Source organism: Tamandua tetradactyla, chromosome 20 (assembly GCF_023851605.1).
Source record: "Tamandua tetradactyla isolate mTamTet1 chromosome 20, mTamTet1.pri, whole genome shotgun sequence".
In the NCBI taxonomy this organism is placed as follows: Eukaryota; Metazoa; Chordata; class Mammalia; order Pilosa; family Myrmecophagidae; genus Tamandua; species Tamandua tetradactyla.
In genome coordinates this window covers 38,689,646-38,717,148 of record NC_135346.1, presented here as the reverse complement: position 1 = coordinate 38,717,148, position 27,503 = coordinate 38,689,646, and the positions used below count along the sequence as shown (strand labels likewise).

The 27,503-nt window shown below is 36.4% G+C and overlaps 2 protein-coding genes across 4 annotated transcripts in view; both read left to right on the top strand.

The window, feature by feature from the left end:
* Positions 1-23,673, top strand: part of SOX30 (SRY-box transcription factor 30) — a 52,647-nt gene extending 28,974 nt beyond the window's left edge. For 2 of the 3 annotated variants that reach the window (XM_077137532.1, XM_077137531.1), the window contains one exon: positions 21,951-23,673. In XM_077137532.1, the coding sequence (XP_076993647.1) occupies positions 21,951-22,332 (382 nt within the window). In that variant the 3' untranslated portion in view covers positions 22,333-23,673. The remainder of the gene's footprint in view (positions 1-21,950) is intronic. The other variant, XM_077137534.1, reaches the window with a different exon arrangement.
* Positions 7,711-10,095, top strand: LOC143664040 (mitochondrial fission regulator 2-like). The gene has a single exon (XM_077137530.1). The coding sequence runs from the start codon at positions 7,901-7,903 to the stop codon at positions 9,005-9,007; it is 1,107 nt and encodes a 368-aa protein (XP_076993645.1). The 5' UTR covers positions 7,711-7,900; the 3' UTR covers positions 9,008-10,095.
* Positions 23,674-27,503: the final 3,830 nt, after the last annotated feature.

The following is a 27,503-nucleotide window of genomic DNA, read 5'->3' as shown; positions in this document are numbered from 1 at the left end:
AGCAAGCAAAAGGAAATAAATAAAGATTAGAGCAGAAATAAATGAAATTGAGAACATGAAAACAATTGAGAAAATCAGTAAAACCAGAAGTTGGTTCTATGAGAAAATCAATAAGATTGATGGACCCTTAGCGAGGTTGGCAAAAAGAAGAAGAGAGAGGATGCAAATAAATAAAATCAGAAATGGAAGAGGAGACATAACCACTGACCCTACAGAAATAAAGGAAGTAATCAAAGGATACTATGAACAACTTTACGCTAATAAATACAACAATGTAGATGAAATGGACGGGTTCCTGGAAACGCATGAACAACCAACTTTGACTCAAGAAGAAATAGATGACCTCAACAAACCAATCACAAGTAAAGAAATTGAATTAGTCATTCAAAAGCTTCCTAAATAGAGAAGTCCAGGACCAGATGGCTTCACATGTGAATTCTACCAAACGTTCCAGAAAGAATTAGTACCAATTCTCCTCAAACTCTTCAAAAAAATCGAAGTGGAGGGAAAACTATCTAATTCATTCTATGAAGCCAACATCACCCTCATACCAAAACCAGGCAAAGATATTACAAAAAAAGAAAACTACAGACCAATCTCTCTAATGAATATAGATGCAAAAATCCTCAATAAAATTCTAGCAAATCGTATCCAACAACACATTAAAAGAATTATACATCATGACCAAGTAGGATTCATCCCAGGTATGCAAGGATGGTTCGACATAAGAAAATCAATTAATGTAATACACCACATCAACAAATCAAAGCAGAAAAATCACATGATCATCTCAATTGATGCAGAGAAGGCATTTGACAAGATTCAACATCCTTTCCTGTTGAAAACACTTCAAAGGATAGGAATACAAGGGAACTTTCTTAAAATGATAAAGGGAATATATGAAAAACCCACAGCTAATATCATCCTCAATGGGGAAAAATTGAAAACTTTCCCCCTAAGATCAGGAACAAGACAAGGATGTCCACTATCACCACTATTATTCAACATTGTGTTGGAGGTTCTAGCCAGAGCAATTAGACAAGAAAAAGAAATACAAGGCATCAAAATTGGAAAGGAAGAAGTAAAACTATCACTGTTTGCAGACGATATGATACTATACGTCGAAAACCCGGAAAAATCCACAACAAAACTACTAGAGCTAATAAATGAGTACAGCAAAGTAGCAGGTTACAAGATCAACATTCAAAAATCTGTAGCATTTCTATACACTAGTAATGAACAAGCTGAGGGAGAAATCAAGAAACGAATCCCATTTACAATCGCAACTAAAAGAATTAAATACCTAGGAATAAATTTAACTAAAGAGACAAAAAACCTATATAAAGAAAACTACAAAAAACTGTTAAAAGAAATCACAGAAGACCTAAATAGATGGAAGGGCATACCGTGTTCATGGATTGGAAGACTAAATATAGTTAAGATGTCAATCCTACCTAAATTGATTTACAGATTCAATGCAATACCAATCAAAATCCCTACAACTTATTTTTCAGAAATAGAAAAACCAATAAGCAAATTTATCTGGAAGGGCAGGGTGCCCTGAATTGCTAAAAACATCTTGAGGAAAAAAACGAAGCTGGAGGTCTCGCGATGCCAGACTTTAAGGCATATTATGAAGCCACAGTGGTCAAAACAGCATGGTATTGGCATAAAGATAGATATATCGACCAATGGAATCGAATAGAGTGCTCAGATATAGACCCTCTCATCTATGGACATTTGATCTTTGATAAGGCAGTCAAGCCAACTCACCTGGGACAGAACAGTCTCTTCAATAAATGGTTCCTAGAGAACTGGATATCCATATGCAAAAGAATGAAAGAAGACCCATCTTTCACACCCTATACAAAAGTTAACTCAAAATGGATCAAAGATCTAAACATTAGGTCTAAGACCATAAAACAGTTAGAGGAAAATGTTGGGAGATATCTTATGGATCTTACAACTGGAGGCGGTTTTATGGACCTTAAACCTAAAGCAAGAACACTGAAGAAGGAAATAAATAAATGGGAGCTCCTCAAAATTAAACACTTTTGTGCATCAAAGAACTTCATCAAGAAACTAGAAAGACAGCCTACACAATGGGAGACAATATTTGGAAATGATATATCAGATAAAGGTCTAGTATCCAGAATTTATAAAGAGATTGTTCATCTCAACAACAAAAAGACAGCCAACCCAATTACAAAATGGGAAAAAGACTTGAACAGACACCTATCAGAAGAGGAAATACAAATGGCCAAAAGGCACATGAAGAGATGCTCAATGTCCCTGGCCATTAGAGAAATGCAAATCAAAACCACAATGAGATATCATCTCACACCCACCAGAATGGCCATTATCAACAAAACAGAAAATGACAAGTGCTGGAGAGGATGCAGAGAAAGAGGCACACTTATCCACTGTTGGTGGGAATGTCAAATGGTGCAACCACTGTGGAAGGCAGTTTGGCGGTTCCTCAAAAAGCTGAATATAGAATTGCCATACGACCCAGCAATACCATTGCTGGGAATATACTCAAAGGACTTAAGGGCAAAGACACAAACGGACATTTGCACACCAATGTTTATAGCAGCGTTATTTACAATTGCAAAGAGATGGAAACAGCCGAAATCTCCATCAACAGAAGAGTGGCTAAACAAACTGTGGTATATACATACGATGGAATACTATGCAGCTTTAAGACAGGATAAACTTATGAAGCATGTAATAACATGGATGGACCTAGAGAACATTATGCTGAGTGAGTCTAGCCAAAAACTAAAGGACAAATACTGTATGGTCCCACTGATGTGAACAGACATTCGAGAATAAATTTGGAATATGTCATTGGTAACAGAGTCCAGCAGGAGGTAGAAACATGGTAAGATAATGGGCAATTGGAGTTGAAGGGATACAGACTGTGCAACAGAACTAGATACAAAAACTCAAAAATGGACAACACCATAATACCTAATTGTAAAGTAATCTTGTTAAAACACTGAATGAAGTTGCATCTGAGCTATAGGTTTTTGTTTTGTTTTGACTTTACTATTATCACTTTTATTTTTGTCTCTATATTAACATTCTATATCTTTTTCGGATATGTTGCTAGTTTTTCTAAACCGATGCAAATGTACTAAGAAATGATGATCATGCATCTATGTGATGATGTTAAGAATTACTGATTGCATATGTAGAATGGTATGATTTCTAAATGTTGGGTTAATTTCTTTTTTTCCGTTAATTAAAAAAAAAAAGGGAGAAGGGGTAATTGGAGCTGAAGGGATACAGACTGTACAACGGGACTGGATATAAAAACTCAGAAATGGACAGCACAATACTACCCAATTGTAATGCAATTATGTTAAAACACTGAATGAAGCTGCATGTGAGGTATAGGTTTTTTGTTTTTTTTTTTCTTTCTATTAATGTTTTAATTCTTATTCTGTTGTCTTTTTATTTCTTTTTCTAAATCGATGCAAATGTACTAAGAAATGATGAATATGCACCTATGTGATGTTATTAAGAATTAGTGATTGTACATGTAGAATGGAATGATTTCTAATTGTTTTGTTAATTCTTTTTTTAATTAATAAAATAAATAAATAAATACATAAATAAATAAATAAATAAAAAGAAAGTAAAAAGACAGCCTACCCAATGGGAGACAATATTTGGAAACGACATATCAGATACAGGTCTAGCATCCAGAATTTATAAAGAGATTGTTCAACTCAACAACAAAAAGACAACCAATCCAATTACAAAATGGGAAAAAGACTTGAACAGACACTTCTCAGAAGAGGAAATACAAATGGCCAATAAGCATATGAAGAAATGCTCAACTTCCCTGGCCATTAGAGAAATGCAAATCAAAACTACAATGAGATATCATCTCACACTCACCAGAATGGCCATTATCAACAAAACAGAAAATGACAAGTGCTGGAGAGGATGTGGAGAAAGAGGCACACTTATTCACTGTTGGTGGGAATGTCAAATGGTGTAACCACTGTGGAAGGCAGTTTGGCGGTTCCTCAAAAATCTGAGTATAGAATTGCCATATGACCCAGCAATACCATTGCTAGGTATCTACTCAAAGGACATAAGAGCAAAGACACAAACGGACATTTGCACACCAATGTTTATAGCAGCATTATTTACAGTTGCAAAGAGATGGAAACAGCCAAAATGTCCATCAACAGATGAGTGGCTAAACAAACTGTGGTAAATACATATGATGGAATATTATGCAGTTTTAAGACAGAATAAAGTTATGAAGTATGTAACAACATGGATGGACCTTGAGAACATTATGCTGAGTGGGATTAGCCAAAAACAAAAGGACAAATACTGTGTGGTCTCACTGATACGCACTGACATTAGTGAATAAATTTGGAATATTTCATTAGTAACAGAGACCATCAGGAGATAGAAATAGGGTAAGATATTGAGTAATTGGAGCTGAAAGGACACAGATTGTGCAACAGGACTGAATATAAAAACTCAGAAATGGACAACACAATACTACCTAACTGTGATGCAATTATGTTAAAACACTGAATGAAGCTGCATGTGAGAATGATAGAGGGATGAGGACTGGGGGCATAAATGAAATCAGAGAGAAAGATAGACAGTAAAGATTGAGATGGTATAAGCTAGGAATGCCTAGAGTGTATAATAATAGTGACTAAATGTACAAATTTAAGAAATATTTTTGCATGAGGAAGAACATTGGAATGTCATTACTGTAGGGTGCTGAAAATAGGTGGTAATATTTTAAAATTTCGCCTTATGTGTGAGACTAAAGCAAAAAATATTTATTTGGTACAAAATTTATATTTTTACTAGTGCATTTGCTAATATAACTTATGTAGATAGCTTGGTTGAACACCATAAGTGCTTAGAATCTTGGGTAGGACATGAGATTTTGTTGGTTTGTCCAGAGTGATGCCCTGATGAATCCTAGAGTGATTTGATCAGTGAGTGGAAAAGTATTTGCAAAGTCCCCTTGGGGGAATGGTGAGAATGGGGAGAAATTCAACTTCCCCAAGTTGAATTCTTGATATTCTCACAAGCAGTGTAGACAACCAAAGCTATAGGCTGAGCCCCCAGTCTTGGAGTTTGTTCACATGAAACTTAACCCCACAAAGGATAGGTCAAGTCTACTTAAAATTTAGGCCTTAGAGTCACCCCCAAGAGAGCCTCTTTTGTTGCTCAGATATGGCCTCTCTCTCCAGCCAACACAACAAGCAAACTCACCACCCTCCCCCTGTCTACATGGGACATGACTCCCAGGGGTGTGGACCTTCCTGGCAACATGGGACAGAAATCCTGGAATGAGCTGAGACTCAGCATCAAGGGATTGAGAAAAACCCTAGAATGAGCTGAGACTCAGCATCAAGGGATTGAGAAAACCTTCTCGGCCAAAAGGGGGAAGAGTGAAATGAGACAAAGTGTCAATGGCTGAGAGATTTCAAACAGAGTCGAGAGGTTATCCTGGAGGTTATTCTTACACATTAAGTAGATATCACCTTGTTAGTCAAGATGTAGTGGAGAGGCTGGAGGGAACTGCCTGAAAATGTAGAGCTGTGTTCCAGTAGCCATGTTTCTTGATGATGATTGAATAATGATATAGCTTTCACAGTGTGACTGTGTGATTGTGAAAACCTTGTGTCTGATTCTCCTTTTATCTACCATGTCAACAGACGAGTAGAACATATGGAATAAAAATAAATAATAGGGGGAACAAATGTTAAAATAAATTTAGTTTGAAATGCTAGTGATAAATGAAAGTGAGGGGTAAGGGGTATGGTATGTATAATCTTTTTTTTTCTTTGCTATCATTTTATTTCTTTTTCTGTTGTCTCTTTATTTCTTTTTCTGAGTTGATGCAAATGTTCTAAGAAATGATGAATATGCAACTATGTGGTGATATTGAGAATTACTGATTATACACGTAGAACTGAATGATATGTTAATGTTTTTGTTCTTAATTTTTTTAATCAATCAATAAATAAATTTAAAAAAAAATAGCACCCCTTCATGTGGAACCGTAAGTAAAGTGCAACAAATTAGGAATAGAAGGAAACATCTTTAAACTGACAAAGGGCATATATACAACCCCCACCACAGCAGACATCATACTTAAATGGCAAAAGCCTGAAGGCTTTCCTGTTAAGATCAGGAACAACACAAGCATATCTATCCTTGTCACTTCCATTAATATTTAATACAGGTTCTATCCAGGGCAATTATACAGAAAAAATAAATAAAAGTAATCCATATTTAAAAAGAAGTGGTGAAACTATCTCTACTCACAAAGGAATATAAAACCTTTTATATTAAGAACACAATCCTATTTGCAATAGCATCAAAATAATTTTTAAAAAACTTTTGGAATTAATTTAATGAAAGAAGTACAAAACACATACTATGAAAACTACAAAATACTGTTAATGTAGGGCATCACCAAGAATGGCAGAATAGAGAGCTCCAAGGATCTATTTCTTCACTGAAGCAATGCTTAAACTAGTAAAAACTGCCAGAATAAACTTTTGTGAAGCTCCAGAATTTAATAAATACTTATGCAACCTGTGGAGTGCTTAATGAAGAAAGGGTGTGTGGCATTTTTGCTTGCCTGCCTACCATCCTCCATTCTTGCTGCTGCCAGAAAGGGTAATAAATACCTTAATCTCTAACAATTGTAATACTCAGAATTTCCATCTTTCAACAAAATATTATGTCAGGCAAAGAAAGTATGGGACATTCACAGGAAAAAAACTGTTTCCTGGAGAAATCCATACTTTGAACTCACTAGACAAAACTTTAAATCATTTGCCTTAGATATGCTTGAAGAGCTAAAGGAAGCCATGGACAAAGAATTAAAGCAAACCAGGAAAATGCTATCTCATTATATTGAGAATATCAATAAGAAAAATTATTCAAAGGAACAAAGTAGAAATTCTGGAGCTGAAAATAATTGAAGTGAAAAATTTACTAGAGGTGGGCGGGCCACGGTGGCTCAGCAGGCAAGAATGCTTGCCTGCCATGCCAGAGGACCCAGGTTTGATTTCCGGTGCCTGCCCATGTAAAAAATAATAATAATAAAATAAATAAATAAATAGAGTGAGTTGCAAGCACTTGTACACTTAAAAAAAATGTACTAGAGGGGTTCAACAGCAAATTTGAGTATACAAAAGAAAATAATCAGTGAATTTGAAGATAGGTCTATTGAAATTATTCAAGCTGAGAATTAGAAAAAAAGGAAAAAAAGACAGCAAGTGGAACCTGGTGGACCATCAAGTGTATTGTCAGACATAACTGGGGTCCCAGAAGGAGAGGAGTTCGGGGGAGGTAGGTACAGAAATAATATTTGAAGAAATAATGGCCAAAAACTTCCCACATTTGATGTAAATATGAACCTGCACATCTAAGAACTCCACGAACAACAGATAAGATAAACTCAAAGAGATCCACACCAGCAGAAACTGACAAAAGCTAACGATAATGTCTTGAAAGCAGAAAGAAAGAAGTGATACATCATGTGCAGGGGCTTTTCAATAAGAGTAACAGCCAATTTTTCTTCAGTAACCATAAAGGCCAGAATGCAATGGGATGCATACAGTGCTGAAAGGAAAAAAAAACTGTCAACCAAGAATTCTCTATCTGGCAAAACTATCCTTCAAAAAATGCATAGAGACTACCTGGGGGCTAGCGGCCGAGTGAGGGGGGCCCCGGGCGACCCCGGGGAGCCTGGGGGACGCCTCCTCCGCCGGTGGCTGGAGGCCGAGCACGGCCCCGACGGGGCGGGAGCGGTCTGCGGGCTGGGCCCTGCGCTCAGGCATCAAGAAATTGATAATGCTTCCTTGAATTTGTTTCTGAATTTACTTCATCAATGTCTCTCTTACTGAATATCTTAAGAGAGATGCTGGAATATTTTGGTGTTCCCATAGACCAGATTTTGTCAGTTTGGGAAAATAAAGAATATGGATCAGCTCGAAGTATTGTTCGTATTATTGGGAAAATTCTTCCTTTAGAACCTTGTCCAAGGCCTAATTTTGAGTTGATCCCGTTCTTGAGCTCTGTAGACTCTGAGAACTGTGGCTCTACAGTTCCGTCCTTTGCTGATGTTATGTGTGTGGCGAATGATGAAGACGCCCATTATCTCAGATTTCGAAATAGTATATGGAAAAATGAAGAACAGACTGCTGACATTTTCCATCCTTTGCAGCTAGTTTGTGATCCGTCACCCCTTGCTCTGAAATGGGATGAACGATTGGAAAATGATCTGCCTGTAAGTGAAGCTGCAATAAAAAAAATAGCTGCCCTTGAAGATGAGCTCACTTTTCTTCACTCCCAGATTGCTACGATTGTGGAAATGCAGGAACTGAAAAACAGTGCAAATTCTGGCTCCTTTGACTTGAATGACTGGCCTAGTGGTTTGGACCAAATGCTGTCGTCAGGGACTCCTCAACTGAGAGTGGAGCCAGATCAGTTTCCAAGTTCAGTGCTTCCTGCTGCTGCTGCTGCTCCTCCTCCTGCTCCTCCTCCTGCTCCTCCTCCTCCTCCTCCTCCACTGTCTCCTCACCGTCCTCCGTGTCCTCCTCCTTCCATACAACCAGGAGCTAGGATTTATGACTCGGAAAATTCAGCAGCTGGCATGGAAAAACAGCACCCAGGTGCCAGGAACACCAGTTATAACCATTATTTAAAAAACCAGAGAAATAAAGATGTTCCTAACATGTTGGATGTTCTAAAGGATATGAATAAGGTTAAACTTCGAGCTATTGATCGGTCACCTGGAGGCAGACCCATTTGTAAGAAGAGAAGGCACAGCTCACACTGGGACCCCGTGTCTTTAATATCCCATGCCCTGAAAAAGAAATTTGCCTTCCAAGAAGATGATTCCTTCGAGAAAGAAAATAGGTCTTGGGAGTCTTCTCCATTTTCTAGTCCAGAAACTTCAAGGTTTGGACATCACGTTTCACAGTCAGGGCAGTGACCTAAAGGAAGAACTGACCTACAGCAAAGACACCGTTCCAGCTGTCAGCATCCGAGCCTTGTCTTCACTGCAACTGCACCAGCACGTCCACCCTGCCTTCTCAGGCTCCTGCTCGAACAGTTTACTTAAGCCCCTACCCTGGGATCTGTTAGGGCAGAGATCTGAGGAATCTTAATAAATTTTAAGAATACTTGTCTCTGGTTTTGGAAAACCCAACTGGCAATTAAGTTTGGGTTGTTTTTTTTCAAGTATGGATTTTTTTCCCCATGTATATTAATGTAATTGAATGCTGAATACACAGTTTGAAGGATTTTCCTACAGCTTAATATTAAATGACTTAATGTTCCTCATCAGGGAACAGGATCTCACCATGAGGTAACACAACCATTTTAATGGATTAAGGAATTAATGTCAACTAAGTCTGTATTTACTCTTCAGCAAATGCTATTATTATGTTTGTATTCTTTAATACTTTTTAAAGCAATTATGACTTCTGAAAAGCCTTGCATCTTTTAAAGATTGATAGTGTTGTGGTTTACTAGGCTTCCAGCAATTTTTCTAATAAGATAAAATTATAATTTTTTATTAAAATAGTCTTAGTTTGAAGCATATTGGTTGAGCCACCTAAAACTCCTCCTGAGATAGATATTCCTTTCCTTAGACTGATTTTGACTGTTCAGTGTTAGAAGTGGAAGAATTGAAAGGACTGACAAATTTTGCCCACACTTGTTTTGTACATGTACATGCCTCATATGTTTCCTTTGTTCCTTATTACATTTATCCTCCATTCCTTTATAAATAGAGTTGAAATAAATGTTCATTTTGAGCTTAAAAAAAAAAATGCATAGAAATTAAGACATTCCCAGATAAACAAAAGCTGAAGAGATTTGTCACTTGTAGAACTGCCTCATAAGAAATGCTAAATGGAGTCCTTCAGGCTAAAATGAAAAGACACTACACAGTAACTTGAAGCTATATGAAGACATAAAGAACACTGGTAAAGTTAACTACATAGGTAAATATAAAAGCCAGTAGTATTGTAATATTGGATTTTAACTCCTCTTTTTTACATGATCATAAATACATAAGCATAAAAACAGTAATTATAAATCTATGTTAATGGGCACAAAATGTATAAAGAAATAATTTGTGACAACATAAAGGAGTATGGAATTGTATAGAAGCAGAGTTTTTATATGTTATTGAAACTTAATTGCTACCAATTCAAACTGTTGTTGCACATTTAGGAAATTAATTGTAATCCCCATGATAAGTGGTAAGAAAATGACCAAAATTAAATGAGGGAATCAAACGTTACACTTGAAAAAAATAAATACAAAAGAATGCAGTAGTGGAGGAATTGAACAACAAAAAATATATGATGTATAAAAAGTAGCAAAATGGCAGAAATAAGTCTTGCCTTACCAGCATTTACTTTAAATGTAAATGGATTAAATTCTCCAATCAAAAGGTAGAGATTGCCTAAATGGACCAAAAAGGGTCTATCTATATGTTATCTATAAGTGATTCACTTTAGATCCAAAGTCAAAAGTTGCCTGAAAGTGAAAGGATGGAAAAAAGATAATCCATGCAAATAGCAACCAAAAGAGAGTTGGAGTGACTATACTACTATCAGAAAAAATAGACTGTATGTAAAACGTTATTACAAGGTACAAGAAGGACATTACTCATTGACAAAAAGGCCAATCCATTAAGAATATATAACAATTGTAAACATATATGCCCCCAACAACAGAACCCCAAATACATGAAGCAAAAATGGACAGAATTGAAGGGAGAAATAGAACATCTTGCAATAATAGTTGGAGACTCCACTTTAAAAAAATGCGCAGAAGATCATCTGTGCAATAACTCACCCAGTAATGGATGAAAATTAATAAGGAAATAAAGGACTTGAACAACAGTATAAACTAACTAAACCTTACAGGCATATATAGAACAGTATACCCAAAACAGCAGAATACATATTTTTCTCAAGTGCACATGGAACCTTCTCTAAGAAAGACCATATGTTAAGTCACAAAACAAGTCTTAATATAGTTTACAAGATTGAAAGTGATACAAAGTGCCTTCTTCAACCACAATAGATTGAAACTAAGAATCAATAACAGAAGTGAAACTTGGGAATTTACCATTAAGTGGGAATAAAACAGCACATTCTTAAACAACCAGTGGGTTAAAGAAGCAATTACAAGTGAAATTAGAAAATACTTGAGAGACAATTGAAAATTAAAACACACATACCATAATTCATGGGATGTGGCAAAAGCAGTGTTCAAAGGGAAAGTTATAGCTGTACTTGCCTACAATAAAAAGAAGGTTCAGAGCAAGCCAGGGTGGCTAAGCAGGCAGTCTCGCCTGCCATGCTGGAGACCCAGGTTCGATTCCTGTGCCTGTCCTTGCAAAAAAAAAAAAAAAGGAAGAAGAAGGTTCACAATTCAACACCTAACCTTATACCCTAAGGAACTAAAAAGAGAAGCACAAACTAAAACAAAAGTTCTTTCAGGAGGGTATTTAGTTTAGGTCACATCCTAATTTAGTCTATTAAATATGGCCACATGGACATGGAGAAGGATATTAAAAAGGAAATTAGGTTTTTTGCAAATATGCCGCCCTCACTTAGATTTAGGACCTATCCCTTTATAACCAGCAGTTATGTATTGAATTCTTATCTTGTCATCCCAAATAACTGTAACATTGTTAAGTAATAAAAAGTTAGAGGAAAAAAAACTAAACCTAATGCTAGCAGAAAGAAGGAAATAACAAAGATTAGAACAAAAATAAATGAAATAGAAAATAGAAGACAATAGAGAAAATCAACACAACAAAAAGTTCTTGGAAAAGATTAACAAAATTTGATGGACCTTCAGCTTTACTAACAAAAAAACCGAGAAGATGCAAATTACTAAAATCAGAATTGAAAGTGATGACATTACTACCAATCTTAAAGAAATAAAAATGATTATAAAAGAATACTATTGAGATTTTGTAGATTTGTCCAGATTAATGCCTTGATAAATCCCAGAAGAATTTAAACAGGGAATGAAAAAGTATTTGCAAAGTCCCCTTGGGGGTATGGTGAGAAAGTGGGAAAATTCAGCTTCCCCAAGTGGAGAATTCTTGATATGCTCTCAAGCAGTGGGGACGACCAAAGCAATAGGCTGAGCCCCCAATCTTTGGGTTTGTTTATATGAAACTTAACCCCACAAAGGATAGGTTAAGCCTACTTAAATTAGGCGTAAGAGTCACCCCTAAGAGAATGTCTTTTGTTACTCAGATATGGCCTCTCTCTCTCTCAGCCAACATGACAAACAAACTCACTGCCCTCCCCTTCTCTACGTGGGACATTACTCCCAGGGGTGTGGACCTTCCTAGCAACATGGGACAGAAATCCTAGAATGAGCTGGGACTCAGCATCAAGAGATTGAGAAAACTTTCTCAACCGAAAGAGGGAAGAGAGAAATGAGACAAAAAAAAAGTGTCAATGGCTGACAGATTCCAAACAGAAATTGAGAGATTATCCTGGAGGTTATTCTTATGCATTAAGTAGATATCACCTTGTTAGTCAAGATGTAATGGAGAGGCTGGAGGAAACTACATGAAAATGTAAAGCTGTGTTCCAGTAGCCATGTTTCTTGAAGATGATTGTATAGTGATATAGCTTTCGCAATGTGACTGTGTGATTGTGAAAACCTTGAGTCTGACGCTTCTTTTATCTACCTTATCGACAAATGAGTAAAACATATGGATGGGATTAAAAATAAATAAATAGGGTGAGCCACAGTGGTTCAGTGGCAGAGTTCTCGCCTGCCATGAGGCAAACCTGTGGAAACCCAGGTTCAATTCCAGGTGCCTGCCCATGTTAAAAAAAAAAAATATATATATATATATATATATATAAAATAAATAAATAAATAGAGGGAACAAATGTTAAAATAAATTTAGTAGATTGAAATGTTAGTGATCAATGAAAGGGAGGGGTAAGGGGTATGTATGAATTTTTTTTTCTGTTTTCTTTTTATTTCTTTTTCTGAATTGATGCAAACATTCTAAGAAGTGATCATGATGATGAATATACAGCTATGTGATGAAAAAAATGTTCATATTGTATGTTGGTTGGTTTTATTAATAAAAATTGAAAAAAAGAAAAAAGAATACTATGATGGGTGGGCCATGGTGGCTCAGCAGGCAGAGTTCTCACCTGCCATGCCAGAGACCCAGGTTTGATTCTCAGTGCCTGCTCATGCAAAAAAAGAAGAATACTATGAACAATTGTACACCAACAAGTTAGATAATTTAGATGAAATGAACAAATTCTGAGAAACACACAACTTATCAAAAATAATGCAAGAAGAAACGGAAAATTGGATCTATACAAGAGATTTAATCAGTATTCAAAATCCTCCCAGTAATAACAATAACAACAACAAAAAGCCCAGGACTATATGATGTTATTGGTGAGTTCTATCAAACATTAAAAGAAGAATTAACACCAATCCTTCTCAAACTCTTCAAAAAAATAGAAGGAGAAGGAATGCTTTCTAATTATTTCTATGCAGGCAGTGTTACCCTGTTGCCAAAGCTAGACAAAGACACCACAAAAAAAAAAAAAAAAAAAAAGAAACGCTAGAGACCAATATCCTTTAGGTATATGGATAGATGCAAAATCCTCAACAAAATAGGAGCAATCCAAATCTAGCAGCATATTAATGGGATTATACACCATGACCAAGTGGGATTTATCTCAGGAATGTAAGTGTGGTTCAAAATCTGAAAACCAATCAATGTAATCATACTACCTTGAAGGAATGAAAGAAAAAGACTCAAGATCATCTCAGTTGATACAGAAGCTTTTCATAAAATTAAACACTCTTTCATGATAGAAGCACTCAGCAAATTAGTAATAGAAGGAAACTCCCTTAACATGATAAAAGGCATTTACAAAAACCACACTGAAAGACTGAAAAGTTTTCCTCATTAAATGCAGAATAAACCGAGGATATCCACTTTCACCATTGCTGTTTAACATCGTACAGGAAGTTCTAACCAGAGTAATTAGGCAAGGAACAGGAATACAAGACATTCAAATTGCAAAGGAAGAAGTAAAAACTCTATTCACAGATGACATGATCCTATATATATATATATATAAAGGATATATATATATATATATATATATAAAATCCTAAAGAACCCACAAAAATTATCATAGCTAATAAATTCAGCAAAGTTGCAGTGTATAAAATCAATACACAATAGGCAATTGTATTTCTAAACATTAGCAATGAGTGATCCGAAAAGGAAATTGCGAAAGCAGTTGTATTTAAATAGCAACAAAAAGAATAAAATACTTATCAATAGACTCAACAATGAGGTAGAATTCCTGTACACACTGAAAACTTTAAAACATTGCTTAAATAAATTAGAAAAGATTGTTCTAGTTTGTTAACTGCCAGAATGCAATGTACCAGAAATGGAATGGGAAATTTAATAAGTTGCTAGTTTATAGTTCTAAGGCCGAGAAAATGTCCCAATTAAAGCAAGTCTAAAGAAATGTCCAATCTAAGGCATCCAGGGAAAGATACCTTGGTTCAAGAAGACCTGTGAAGTTCAGGGTTTCTCTCTCACTGAGAAGGCACATGGTGAACAGGATCAGGGTTTCTCTCTCATCTGGAAAGGCATGTGGCAAACATGGCATCATCTGCTAGCTTTCTCTCCTGGCTTCCTGTTTCATGAGGCTCCACAGGAGGTGTTTTCCGTCTTTATCTCCAAAGGTCACTGGCTGGTAGACTCTCTGCTTCTCTGTGTCATTCTCTGCGCTCTCAGAAATCTCTTTCTTTCTCCAAAATGTTTCCTCTTTTATAGGATTCCAGTAAAGTAATCCAGACCCATCCAAATGGATGGAAACATGCCTCCACCTAATGCATCTTAACTACCACTCTTAATTAAATCACATCTCCAGGGAGATGATCTAATTACAGTTTCAAACATATAATAGTGAACAGAGATTAGAAGAAACAGGTGCCTTTACAAAATGGGATTAGAATTAAAACATGGCTTTTCTAGGGTACATACATCATTTCAAACCAGCACAAAGACTTACTTAAATATGAAGATGTCCATATTTATAGATTGGAAGACTTAATATTGTTATTATAGTAGTACTGTCCAAAGTATTCTATAGATTCAATACAACCCCTTTCAAAATCTCCGTGGCCTTTTTGTTTTCAGAAATGGAAAAGCTGATCCTAGAATTCATATGGAAAGGCAAGGGACCCCAAATAGCCAAAACAATCTTGGAAAAGAAAAATACAATTGGAGGACTCACACTTCCTGGTTTCAAAACTTACTACATAGCTACAGTAATCAAGACCGTATGGTATAGGCATAAGGATAGACACATAGATCGATGGAATAGAATTGAGAACCCAGAAAAAAACATGTATCTGTGGACAATTGATTTTCAACAGGGGTACAAAGACCATTTAATGGGTGTGCCAGTTTCGAACCATTATGTATTCCAGAAAAACCATGTTTTAATCCTGGTCCAATCTTGTGGGGACAGCCATTTCTTTTAATTCTTATCAGTGTTGTAGGGTGGAAACTTTTGATGAGATTATTCCACACAGACGTGGTGTGCCCAATTGTGGGTATGGCCTTTTGATTAGATGGAGATGTGACCCCACCCATTCAAGGTGGGTCTTGATTTGTTTACTACAATACTTTAAAAGGGGGAACATTTTGGCGAAACCTCAGAGCTGATGTAGATGTTTGGAGATTGAGACAGAAATAGCCTGTGTGCTAAGCAAGGACTCACAGAAATAACCAGAACCTGAAGAGAAGAAATCTCCAGCCCCGGCAGATGCTAAGCTAAGAGATGAAACCCAGAGTTTTGTCCTGGAGCAGCTAAGTGAATGCCCACAGATGCTTAGAGAGGAAACCACTGACATCAGAAACTGGAAACAACGGGACCAGGAACAAGGTCCTGCAGACACCAGCCATATACCTTCCCAGATCATCCTTCCTTGAGCCCAGCTGTCTTTCTCTGAATGCCTTAGTTAGGACATATTTATGGCCCTAGAACTGTAAACTTGTAAATTATTAAATACAACCACAGAAAAGTAAATGAATTGGACTTAAAATTTAAAACTGTGTATCAAAGGACACTATGAAGAAAATGAAAAGAGAAGCCACAGAATGGGAGAAAATATTTGTGAGTCATGCATCTGATGAAACTTGTTTCTAGAATACATAAAAAACTCTCACAACTCAACAAGAGAAGACAAATAACCCCATTAAAAATGGACAAAGACTCTGAATAGACATTTCTCCAAAGAAGATATCCATATGGCCAGTAAGCACATAAGATACTCAAGATCATATTCATTAGAGAAATTCCAATAAAAGTCACAATGAGATACTACTTCACACCCACTAGTATGTCTATAATGAAAAAAAAGAATAATGTTGGTGAGGATGTGGAGAAATTAGATCCCTCATACATTGCTGGTGGGAATGAAAAATGGTACAACTAGTTTGAATAACAATTTGGCAGTTCCTCAAAATATTAAATAGGGTAGTACCATGTGACCCAGTAGTTTTACCCCTAGGTATATACTGAAGAGAACTGAAAACATTTGCTCACTCAAAAAAGTTTATATGAATGTTCATATCAGCATTGTTCATAATAGTAAAAAAGTGAAAACAACCCAAATGTCCATCAACTGATATTAGGTAAATAAAATGTTGAATAGCCATACAATGGGATATATTAGTCAGCCATACAAAGGAATGAATTACACATACATGTTACAACATGAATGAACTTTGAAAACATGCTAAGTGAAAGAAATTGGTCACTAAGTACTATATATTGTATGATTCCACTTACAGGAAATGTTCAGAATATGCCAATCTATAGAGACAGAAAGTAAATTAGTGGTGCCTAAGACCAAGGGAGGAGAAGGAATGAGGAGTGACTGTTAATGAGTATGGGATTTCCTTTTGGGGTGATGAAAATATACTAAAATTAGATTGTGGTGATGGCTGTACAACTCTGGGAATATGCAAGAAACCACTGGAAATGCTAAATTGTAAATGGGTGAATTTTATAGTGTGGAATTAAATCTCTTTTTAAAAACTCAATGAAGGAGTTCAACAACATGTTAAACATACCTAAAAGGAGAACTAATCAATTAGAAGCTAGTTCTAAGGAAATTACCCAGGCAGATTGTATCACAAGAGTTATGGAAATAGAAAATATGAAAGAGATGTTGAGTCATGGAAAATAGAGTGAGAAGTAAACATGAAGTATAACAGAAATTCCAGAAGGGAGGTATATTGAGAATGAGGGATAGGCAATATTTAAAGAGATACTTGCTAAGAATTTTCTAGGATTGATAAAATTCAGAATCCTACCACTAATTAAGCACAGTGATACCTGTGCTAGATATATAAATGTGAATCCACATCCTGATACACTACAGTGAGACTCATTACTATGTTTGGGAATTTATGGATCTTCTTGGAACTTTTCCAAGAGGATTACCATTGCCCTAGATTAAGACCCCCTAATCTAAATTATAGTAAGAGCAAATCTGAATTTGGCCCAATTCTTGATTTAGCACCTAATTGGTAAATGTTAAGATAGAACAGTTGGTTTGCAGGAACCATGTGCTTGCTTTTTTTTTTTTTTTTCTTGCAAGAGGTACAAATCCTTGTGGATCTGCCAGATGACAATCTAGAATACAGTGAATGTTTGAGCTGCCTATCTTCCACATCTCTGTTGTTGCCCACTCTATGGAATCCTTCTAACCTTTGTTCATAGGCTGCAAAGAAAAAGAGTATTTGCATCAAGTTCTTCAGAAGTAGGCTTAGGCTCAGGGGACAAGAAAGGTGCTTCTGATCCTAACTGTAGAAAGTTAGAAGTTAAAACCATGTGTATAGATAGCTGAAGAAGTGGGCATTGTTCTATTTTGGAGTGTGCTGGCCAGAATTTATCATTTTAAGCAATTCAGACTGTAAATTATGGTTGCTTTTTTAGGCTTGGTACAAAACTAAAATCTGGATTAAATTTGAGTTTCCTATTGCTGCTATAACAAATTACCACAAATTTAGTGGTTTAAACAATATAATGTTATCATCTTACACTTCTATAGTTCAGAAGTCTGAAATGGGCTAAAAATCAAGGTGTAGACAGGGCTGTGTTCCTTCTGGAGGCTCTAGGGAACAATCCATTTCCCTGCTTATTTCAGCTTCTAGAGACTCTCTGCATTCCTTGTCTCATAGTCCTTCCCCAAATCACTGACATCTGCTTCTGTTGGTACATCTCCTTCTCTGACTCTGACATTTCCTCCTCCCTTTTATAAGAACCCTTATGATTACATTGAGCCACCTACATAATCCAGGATAATGTTCCCATCTCAAGATTCTTAATTTATTTGCATCTGCGAAGTCCCTTTTGCCATGTAAAGTAACATACCCAAAAAGATTCCAGGGATCAGAATGTGGATATCTTTGGGGACCATTATTCTGCCTACCACAGAACCCTTGTTTCATTTAAAGTTCTTTGAAGTAGGCATGCCTAATTTTGTGCGTTTCCATTTTGGGGCAAGTTTAAAGAAGGCATTAAAGGCATAGATCTATAGTGAGATTTTGATACTACACTTTGTGATTTTCATCTTCTGAGATACAGAGAGTTGGTCCATGATACATATTCACTGTGATTTGTGCCACAGCTCACCAACTTTCAAAAGTTATCAACTCCTTTCCCTGAGCTCTTTACCAACCAAACTATATTTCCTTAGTTCAGGATGCATTTTATCTTGGAACAAAAGGAGACAACAGAAATAAACTCTTACCTCTTTAGGGCAGGGCACTAAAGGTTAATGCAAGGGGAAGAAGGAATGCCCAAATCCATGTGTGGTCATTTTGCACTTTCTTTTTCTGGGTTGCTAGGTGTTCTTGGAGGACAATAAGAGCCCTGACACAGTGCAACCCCTACTGGTGCTAAAAACGACCCTATGCTGCTGGCCAAAGTAGAGCTGTTAACTCCAGGGTAATGAGCAAAGGGCGGAATCCTGAGAGAATGTGGATAAAGAGCAGAAGAAACTTGTGGAAAATTTGCTTCACCATAGAGGGAAAATTTTCTTTTCATCTTTCATGAATAGTATTTTATTTTTGTTTTATTTTCCGTTTTGTTACAGAAATTTTCATATGCTGAAACACGGAACAGTTTGAATGAATCCCCATGAATCATCACTTAGGTTCTGTAATTATATAAAATTATTTTGCTCTCCTTTCATCTTCTATTTCCCCCTGCTTTTGGGGGGGCAGGTGTCTGAGTATTTTAAAGCAAATCACAGACATCAAAGCATTTCCCTATAAATACGTAAGTATTATTAAAAGACTGGAAAAAATGACCACCTACTATTTTCACATCTATTAATATTTCCTTATTATCCGGTAAGCAGTGTATGTTTAATCCCCCTCAGTTGTCTCAAACCTTTTTTACAAATGCTTTGTATGAATCAGGATCCAAGCAAGGTATTCACACTGGATTTGATTATGTCCCTCAAGTCTCTTTTATTCTACAGCAGTTCCCTATTTTCTTTTTTGTCACATATTTATTGAAGAAACAAATTATCTACATCTGAGATTTGGTTTGCTACATCCTAGTGGTACTGTTTAACAAGTTTCCCTATCACACATTTTTTCCCTATGAACTGGTAGTTAGATCTTGCAGCATGATTAGATTAGATTCAACTTTTGTCCTTGGCACTTATACCTCACAGGTGGAGTTGTGTACTTTGTATTGCATCCCATCAGGAGTAGACACATTTGTTTCTTCTCTTTTGTGATCTTAAGAATGACCTACTTATTGGTTCAGGTGTTCATCAGTGTAAGTTTATCCACTAAAGCAGTGCTTCTCATTTCCTGGCTGCGCAGTATTATTATCTGAAGAGCCAAAATAAAAAGCAGATGTATAGGCCCTATCCCAGACCAGGTGAATAATAATCTTTGTGGTAGGGCCTGGGCAACAATATTCTTTAAAAATTTCCCCAGATTATTCTAAGGGGAAATCAAGGTTGAGAAATACTAAACTAATGTTTTTAGCCGTTATTTTTAGTAGGTGATTATTGCTTAGATTCATGGGATTGCAAAATGGTGATTTTCTGATTTGATATTCCTTCATTCATTAGCTGAAATTGTTTTATGAAGAAAAACTTTCATCAATTATTGGTTACTCTGAAATATAGGAAGGACAGGATAGACAATTGATTCTTCCCCTATATCAATGTTTTGTTTTGTTTTGGGAGTATCATTATGAACAAGTGAATTTTTATTAATTGATATGTTTTAATACATTTCAGACATTATTTATTTATTAATAAATAAACTTCTTAGCCCAATGCCTAGAAAACATAGTAAATTCTTATTACATGTTGGCTAATGTTAGTATTTTAATAATTAAATTGATACTTTCCTCACTTTGTCTTGATGCTTCTGTAGTTATTCATTTTCATCCATGTATCTTTGTAGGTCTTAATTTATCCTTTTATTCTCTAGACATTACATTAACTTCTCTTTACCATGCTCATATAGCCATGTTCTGCCAGCTTTATAGACTTCCTCACGTTGTCTAGTATATAACTAAATTTCAGGCTATTTTTAAAAACCTCTCCATCAATATTTACATACTGTTTTGCGTATATCGAGTCCTGAATAAATAGTTACTTGGTGAATTTTTTCTATCTGAAGTGAAGGCCTTATAAGGAGGTAGACTTGAGCATCACCCTTGAAGGATCTGTAGAATTCAGCAGATGGAGAGACCTGAAGGTGGTGAACTCCATGAGCAAAATCACAGATGGAAGCACAGTGTGTTCTGGGCACATGTCTTCAATAAAAAAAAAATGCCTAAAGTAAGATGTTACAATAGGAATGAAAACCTGAAAAATTTTAGAGACTTTGCTTCATATTTATGATATTTAATATGGGCAATGCACCTAGCATTTTAAATTTGGGGATGTTGGACACTGAGACACTGAAGAAGCTCCACATTACCAGAGAGTTTGAGATGATCGTGTAATATATTGCTCATACTTAAGTTTTCAACCATAGGGAAAGAAAGTTGACTTTTTTTTTTAATGTGGGAGCATGATGAAATGAAACAGCCCAGTTGTCATGGGTTTTGCTGATGAACATGGTCATCATGTTCATGGTATGTGTCACTAGATGGAGTTCCTGAGCCCAGGAAACTCTTGCTGGAATGCTTCCATCTCTTCTGCTGTGATTCTTGTTCTGTCTTTGAAAGGGAGAATAATACTTTTTAAAAATCTTTTAGCAACTAGTTCAAAATCTTTCTGGTAGTAACGAGTGTTTAAAATTTACTTTATTATTGAATGTCAACTAAAAATTAAGTTGTCATCCTCTGTCATAGCACCCCTCACCCCACTATTCAGGAGTTCTTGATTTCAACCCAGTTATATAGCTTTCCTGTATGAACTTCATTTCAAATGCTAGCAAAAATAATTGTTGCATTGCTCACTAAGTATCAGTTCTTAACATAATACAACACATACTTGCATTTACAATGCCTCACATGGCCTGGGACATCATCAAAGCAAGGCCAAGAAAAGCAGTTTTTCCTTTTCAAGGTTGTCAAAAGGTAAGAAGCCTGAAGTTGATGATAGATAGTAGTGCTGGTGAGTATTTCAGTCACAAGCTTATTTGCCACTTTAGTTTGAGGTGAGGATTGTGAATGTGTAGGAAAAGCAGATGACACATGTAGTGGTTGCAGAAAGGATCTTGGGAACTTTCCAGGTTCCAGAAGATGCAATTGACTTTCTCAATTAGTCCATATGCAGGGCAACATGTGGGTAAGGTATGATCTAATTCCTTTTTTTGTGTCTTTCTGCTGCAGCACGTGCCCTTATAGTCGGCCTCCCTTTGGCTATGGAAATTTTCCAAGTTCAATGCCAGAATGCCTTGGTTATTATGAAGACAGGTACCAAAAACACGAGGCTATGTTTTCAGCTTTAAATAGAGACTATCCTTTTAGAGACTATCCAGATGAACGCACACACAGTGAAGATTCTCGGAGTTGTGAGAGCATGGATGGGACCTCTTACTATAACAGTCATAGCCACAGTGGGGAAGAATACTTAAATCCCATGCCCCAGCTGGACATTGGAGTCTTGGAGAATGTTTTCACAGCCCCGACATCAACTTCCTCTAGCATCCAGCAAGTCAATGTCATTGACAGCGATGAAGAGGAAGAAGAAAAAGTGCTAAGGAATTTATAATTTTAAAACAAATATGCACAGAAAATAAACATTTCTTAAAATATATTTTGGGTCAGTTGGTGTGAGAAAAAAGGCCTAGAATGCTTTGCTGAGAATTTTCAGCCATGATTTGAGGAGTCAAACCAAATGCAATTTCTGTCTTCATAAAGTTTGTAATAAATGAAACTGGAGTCCCCAGTGTTTCATCATAGGAATTTTTAAGATATGAATAGATTTTTCAATGGCTGAAATTTGAATCAACATGTATTAACATTACTTTATTTTGAAATGTGCAAAATACCAAACCTTCACAATTGTATCTAAGGGGAAAGGGTGTATGTATCTGGCATGGCAAGTGTGATTTGTATTTTATCTCAGGATACATTTATTTATTTTTCTTATATAATTTTTTTGTTTGCTGTTTATGTAATATTTATGAATGTTGTCAGTTTTTATGTAACATTTTGATAACTTTTAATAGTGAACTATGACTCAGTTAACTAAATTTTTAATTTACCCTATAACCAATTATAAGTTGCAAATGTATTTTAATGGCACCTGGGTCATTCCTTCAGCTAAATTTAGTCATTTCTGTTCCTAGATAAACATTTTCATCATCTTTTTTGAATATCTTTTTCCATTTGGTATGCATTGTTCTACTTTTGTTACAGTTAAATAAACATAGATAAAATTGTTCTTGTTGGATGTTTTCTGTCTGGGGGAAGAAATAAACAAAATGAGCATTGATCAACTGAAGTTGGTTTCCCTACCACATGCAGATATTTATTTGTACCTTATAGCCCCCAGAATTGCACAGGTCCTATTAGTTTGCACAAGACTTAAAATATGTTGTGCATGTATTCTGATGCCATTTCCAAGTACTTGACACTGTGTACATGTGACTTAAACACGTCCCCAAATAGAAGAGCTCTTCCAGATTTGGTTCCAGCAGTTGTCTTTAAAATGGTGGAGTTGCTTTAAGAGCATGTGGACCTTAATTCACAATGAGAAAAAAAAAAAAACCCTACTTGTGATGTAACCTTTTGGTAAGTGTCCAGTTCTGCATGGAGAGGGCCTTTTTAGGACAGTATCAGGATCACCAGAATTGGAGTCATGGTAAAGACAGATCTACAAGGTGCAAAATTTTTGATTATGGGAAATAGTAACAATACAGTTTTCCTTCAATGGCCTATATAATTTGTGCAAATTGAGTTCTGATTACTTAAAACCGGGAAATTGTGTATGGAAACCTGTTCTAATCTTCCGACTTCTTGCTTTGCTAAACCTGTATCTGTTCCTTAAAGAAAGGCTGTTAATGTAATACATTTCATCAACCTTACACTAATTGAACATAACATTCCACTTCCCAATAAAAATGTATTTTCATATTTTGTATTCTTTATTACTCTGTGCAATGTCATTTCAATGTGCTTAAAGAGCAAAACTTGAATTTCTTGGTTGATAGCAAACATTATGTAACTTTACATATGTACTAAAGCAACATTTGATGTCTACACCACAAAGGAGAAATGTATGGGACAATTTGACCTATTTACCACCATCTCATTTCAATACTTTAGTGTCTAAATGGGGTTTTGATTACAGACATAATTCATATAGACAAATTGGTTGGGGGAGTCCCTGTTAATGTAGTGGAATGATATGTAGCATAGTTCAGTGTTTCCTAACTACCTCTCTTCAGGTTAGTCCTGCATCCTGATTCCTTCTGCAATCCTCTTTTTATGGCTTTTAATGTTCTTCCTCCTCTTCTTCCTCAGTGCTGGAATCAGAAGCCAGGAGCTTAGTTCACAGATCCACAGTAAATTTTTGGGAAATATCGGTAGCTCTCATTTAGAAAAGTGCCCAATTGCAGACAAGCATGCTAGCTACTAATGCCCATATCTGCTCATTTCTAGCTCTTCAATCCACTGCTGACTCTGACTAGAGATTTGCAGACTAAACAAAACTCTGCCCATTGGCATTAATTCATCTGCCTCTCTAAGTCATCAAAGCTTGAAGCCACAAGTACTTTCTAATAGGACTCTTGCCTTGTTTGTTCTTCTTGTAAATTGAAAGTATGTCATTTATCACACCTTTCGATGTGTGTTGAAACGTCAATATATTTACAATGTCACTGAGGCTATTCTATGATTTGTCCAAAGCTGCTCTGCTTATTGGCGAAAGTGGTTTTCACTACAAACAGACTGAGAATAGGTTTATTTCCAACTTTCAAGTAGCTGAGTTTTCAAATTTAGAAAGGTAAAAGCAGTGTTTTTTTAAGTGAGTGAGTTGGAGCCCAAGCCTGTGGCAAAAGAAATACTCTGACAAAAAAAGTTGTTCTTTTGGTCAAAGAAGTTTGGGAAATACATGCCATCATCCCACCTTAGAGAATGTTAGTGTCCATTATCAATGTAAAGGTTCTCAAAACTCTTGCAGTCAAGAAACATTTGAACTTTGTTTATCCCAATATTCCCCAAACTTATTTGGCTTGAGACCCCTTTTTTTTGTTTTGACATAATACCTATTAATATCCTACAGAACACACTTTGAAAAATGCTAATATAATTATAGCTAGTGGCTTTGGTTTTAAAATCGTTGACTTCACATATGGTTTTCTGTTTTGGTCAGTTTAAATCCTTTGCTAAGCAAAGGCAGTGACTAAACTTTTCTGCATTAAGTATCTGATAGTCTAAAAAGATTGGAGAACTGAAACTTAATGGTAAATTGCCATTGGCCAACAAATTGGCTTTTTAATGGAAATCGATATTGTACCCAAGAATTCAAGTGGGCAAATGTGCTAAATACCTACACCAAGTATATTTTTCCCAGTGTAAACCAGCTGTCAGTAGGATTATTCTGAGCCAAAAGTACTAGCTGCTTTTCAAAGTTGTATTTGGCATTGCTTTTGAAATGAAATGCTGGGGATTTTATGACCTACTTACAATATTTTCATTTTAAGGTGGTATGATTTTGATGTGGGCAGGGTAGTTTTGAAAATTTTTTGTCCTACATTTTGGAAGAGTTGCTGCTAAGGCACACCATCTTTAGCTTTCTGAATCTTTTTTTGTTTTGTGTTAATTTTTCTGAATCATTTTAATACCATTTTAGGATTTAAGAGAAATTCCAAAAGCATGACAAAAAAAAAAAAAAAAAACGCTTTTCTAAAAAGTATGGAAGAAGTTATCTAATTTTATTTGATGAAAAATTCCACATCCTCTTGTCAGATTTATCCTTTATCTGTACACTCTGCACCCTGACTGCTTGACTTAACCTTACATCTTTCCTGTCTGATGAGTTCAACACCCACAAATCTTAGTACAATTTTCACTAAGTAATGAAGGGAAAGGGGTTATGTGAGGAAAGACTGCTTGTTACACATTTAAATCTCTAGCTCTTTCTCATAAACCACTTCAGTTCATGGAAATTTTTTCCATGTAGCACTCTTCTTTCCACATACTGTGTTTGTTATACTTCAGATTGTGACCCAAAGCCCACCTGAAATTAGCCTGCCTGTCCTAGCTATTCAGTGCACAGATCTAAAATTACTTCAGCCCAATTCTGATATCAAAGCCCATTGAAATCTTTCTCTCCTGTAAAGGGATGAAGTGACTAGCAAGTGAGTAGAAGAACTGAGAACCTGAACTCAAGTTTTTCTTCCTCCAAAATCAGTAGTCTTTCTGCTCCATCATGTTGCTTTTGGTAAGATCCATCTCAGTTCTCTCAGATTAAATTCTTTCTTCTATCAGACCCCCTGACTGGAACTTGAGCTAGCTTAAAATGGAAGAAAGTGTGAAAGAAAGTTTCAAGCTTAATGGGGACATCAACCCATCCCTCGACCTGTCTGCTACCTACCAGAGAGCCATGGAGGACTCCCCTACATTTCCCTCTATTCAGGACAACCATCACCCACCCTTACCTGGTTCTTTGGGGTCATCTGAAGCTCCTCCATTGCAGTCATGGGATTCTGGTGCTGCTGATCATGGCTTTGACCGTGGTCCCTGTGACTGGCCCAGGATTGGGTTGTACCATCCCAGCAGGCTTGCCAAAGCCCTTCACATGGTTTTTTTCTAAGTGGACATGTTGGAATAATTTTGTTTTCCACAAAACAAATGATTCTCTAAGAATGCACATCCAGAACTCCCTATGGCCATGTGTTTTGGGTAAAGCCCATCTTTGGTAGAAGCAAATGATACCCATACAGAGAAAGAAGCAGAGGCAGAATAGAGATGGGAAGACAGGGAGAGAATCCCAATACTGTTTGAGTCTTTGGTTTCATTCACTACAGAGCCCAACTTAGCACCTACACTAGTCCTTGAGCCAGTTAGCTAGTTCAAGGATTCTTTGGTTGTGGTTGTTTTATTTCTTGCGAATCAGTGTGAATCAACACATAGATAGAGGAAAAGGCCCCTCCATGTGGTGCAAAGAGCCAGCCAACTTCTTGAGAGACAAGTGAACATTCTACCCATGCAAACTTTCCCCCTCTAGTGAAGTTGTATAGCATAGGGTTTTTTTGTTTTGTTGTGTGTGTATGTGTCTTTTAAGAGTATTGGTTTGGGGATCAGGCATATCTGGGAAAGAATCCTAGCTCCACCACTTTGGAATTGTGTGGCACTGGGTAAATAACTTTACCTCTCTGAACCCATTTTCTTTTCTGTACAGTAAAAATAATGACTATACTGATCTCATAGGATTGTTATAGAGGATTAATGATCATACACAGTGTTGGTGTATAATAAATTAAAATGTATTTGTCATTATTATTAATAGTAGTTGTACTGGTATTTTCCTGTTATGTTTTAGCAACAGCACACAGCATTCCCTCTCTACTCTATTTTAAATCTCTCTGGGACACTCATTTAAGTGGAATCCTCCAAGTTGCCAGGACAAGGCCAAACTTGGAAAGTGATTGTGAGGAAGATAAGCTTTCCTTAGTTAGGTGTCCACCTGCCACGGTTTGTGGCTTCTCTCTTGCTTTCTCTTTAGGATGCGATGGTACAATCGTTAGGAGGACACTACACACTACCACCTCCTTGAATTTATATAAAGCCTTTCAGAATGCTATGCTCTCTCCTTGGAGCCTCATGATAACCACAAATGCAAGGCGAAGAAACTGAGGCCCAACCAGGAGCAACTGACCCTTTCCAAGATCAAACAACTCCTCAATGAAGAAAGAATCAAGGCTGCCAGGGAAG